The sequence below is a fragment of the Etheostoma spectabile genome, chromosome 3 (genome assembly GCF_008692095.1).
Source record: "Etheostoma spectabile isolate EspeVRDwgs_2016 chromosome 3, UIUC_Espe_1.0, whole genome shotgun sequence".
NCBI classification, from domain to species: Eukaryota; Metazoa; Chordata; class Actinopteri; order Perciformes; family Percidae; genus Etheostoma; species Etheostoma spectabile.
In genome coordinates this window covers 29,807,083-29,808,714 of record NC_045735.1, presented here as the reverse complement: position 1 = coordinate 29,808,714, position 1,632 = coordinate 29,807,083, and the positions used below count along the sequence as shown (strand labels likewise).

General features: G+C 36.8%; 1 protein-coding gene across 1 annotated transcript in view; it reads left to right on the top strand.

The window, feature by feature from the left end:
- The window catches only part of LOC116683221 (extracellular calcium-sensing receptor-like), a 6,233-nt gene continuing 4,601 nt past the window's right edge, over positions 1-1,632 (top strand). The window contains exons 1-3 of the mRNA XM_032509828.1: positions 1-26; positions 255-594; positions 1,042-1,329. Coding sequence (XP_032365719.1) covers positions 16-26; positions 255-594; positions 1,042-1,329 — 639 coding nt within the window. The 5' untranslated portion in view covers positions 1-15. The remainder of the gene's footprint in view (positions 27-254; positions 595-1,041; positions 1,330-1,632) is intronic.

The following is a 1,632-nucleotide window of genomic DNA, read 5'->3' as shown; positions in this document are numbered from 1 at the left end:
AAACCAACAGCTAATATGTTTAAGTAGTGAGTAAATATTTGACTGAATTTGACAGTAGTTGGCTTATTTGGTATTTTATTGATTTATTTCATAGGAATGATGCATATTTATAAATTGTCTTTGTATAAAAACACCATCTAAATATGCCAGAGTTAGTAAAAATGTTGTGTTGTTTACAATTGATTTATCATTTGTGTTTATATATTTAATATATATTTGTGCAGTGTGATAAACTGCTTTTCACTTCTGTACAGTTTCAGCTCTCGTGCAGTGCGCTGGATGCAAACTATGATTTTTGCAATCAATGAGATCAACCAGCGCAGTGACCTCCTGCCACAGCTCAAGCTGGGTTTCCACATCCGTGACAGTTGTGATGACATATCTGCATCACTGAGAGCAGCTTTACTGTTGGTGAACGGCCAGCTAGAGATAGGCACCAGAGCCAATAGAGTGAATAGAGACAAAGGTCAAGAAAGAAACATTAGTTCTAATTTAGGCTGTGCTGCCAAAACAAATACTATTTCCCCAGTAATCATAGGAGATGCTGCTTCTGGGGTGCCTTTGGCTCTGCTTAGCTCATTCCATATACCTCTGGTGAGACTACCTGACAGTCTGTGAACTTTTGTTTTCATGATGTTAATACTTTTACATTATACTGTTTTCTTTGAATAAGTGCCCTAGCGTTGCATGTCATTGCTGTAACCGTGAAAACAAGTATAACAAAAAGTATATTTAAAATGCAAAGCCCTAAAATCAGTTTTCTGAAAAGTACATTTTCAGATAATCCAATGTTTTTTTTTCCAGAAATGTATAAAAGATTTTTTTTTTAAATGAATAGTAATTATACTTCCATTTTCATTGCTGAGTGTTTAAGTTGCTAGATTCCAAACACTATTTTAATTTCAAATACAGGTAAAACTCTGCACCACTGAGTGCTTGTAAAGACAGTAGTATTTTGTGGTGAACCTTGATTATTGCTTAACGGTCTTTTCAGTAAGTCAAAGTGTGCAGAAGGTTAATTATTGTTTTCTATAATACCAGGTGAGCTATTGTGCATCCTGCGGCTGTCTGAGTAACCAAAGGGATGTCCCAACATTCATGCGCACCATACCCAGTGACACCTTCCAGATGAGAGCCCTGGCCCAGCTGGTTAACTACTTTGGCTGGACCTGGGTGGGGGTCATTGGAATGGAATCTGATTATGCTCACTTTGCCATCCAGCTCTTCCTGCAGGAGTCGGAGCAGTACGGTGTGTGTGCTGCCTACACTCACTTCTACCCGGTAGTCCTGACTCAGCAGGCTCTAGATGAGCTTCTGGATGTCATTCAGGTATTGATGGGTTAATGCTATTTCCAAGTGGTGCACAAAATAACATGCAACAAAATAACACCTGCAATAAATAGTATCTTTATGAATCTTATAATTGTCAATCATTGTTAGGATTGTGGCTGAAAGTTTTTGATTTAACTCCACACTTAGAACTAAGACATTAAATTATACTCTTTTTTTGTCTTTTATACAAAAGAACATAACAAAATATTAAAAATGTGACCACATTTCTGACTATATTCTGCACTATCACTGAAAATTATAGTTCATTTAATTGATACTATTAATCCCCCACCTCAGACC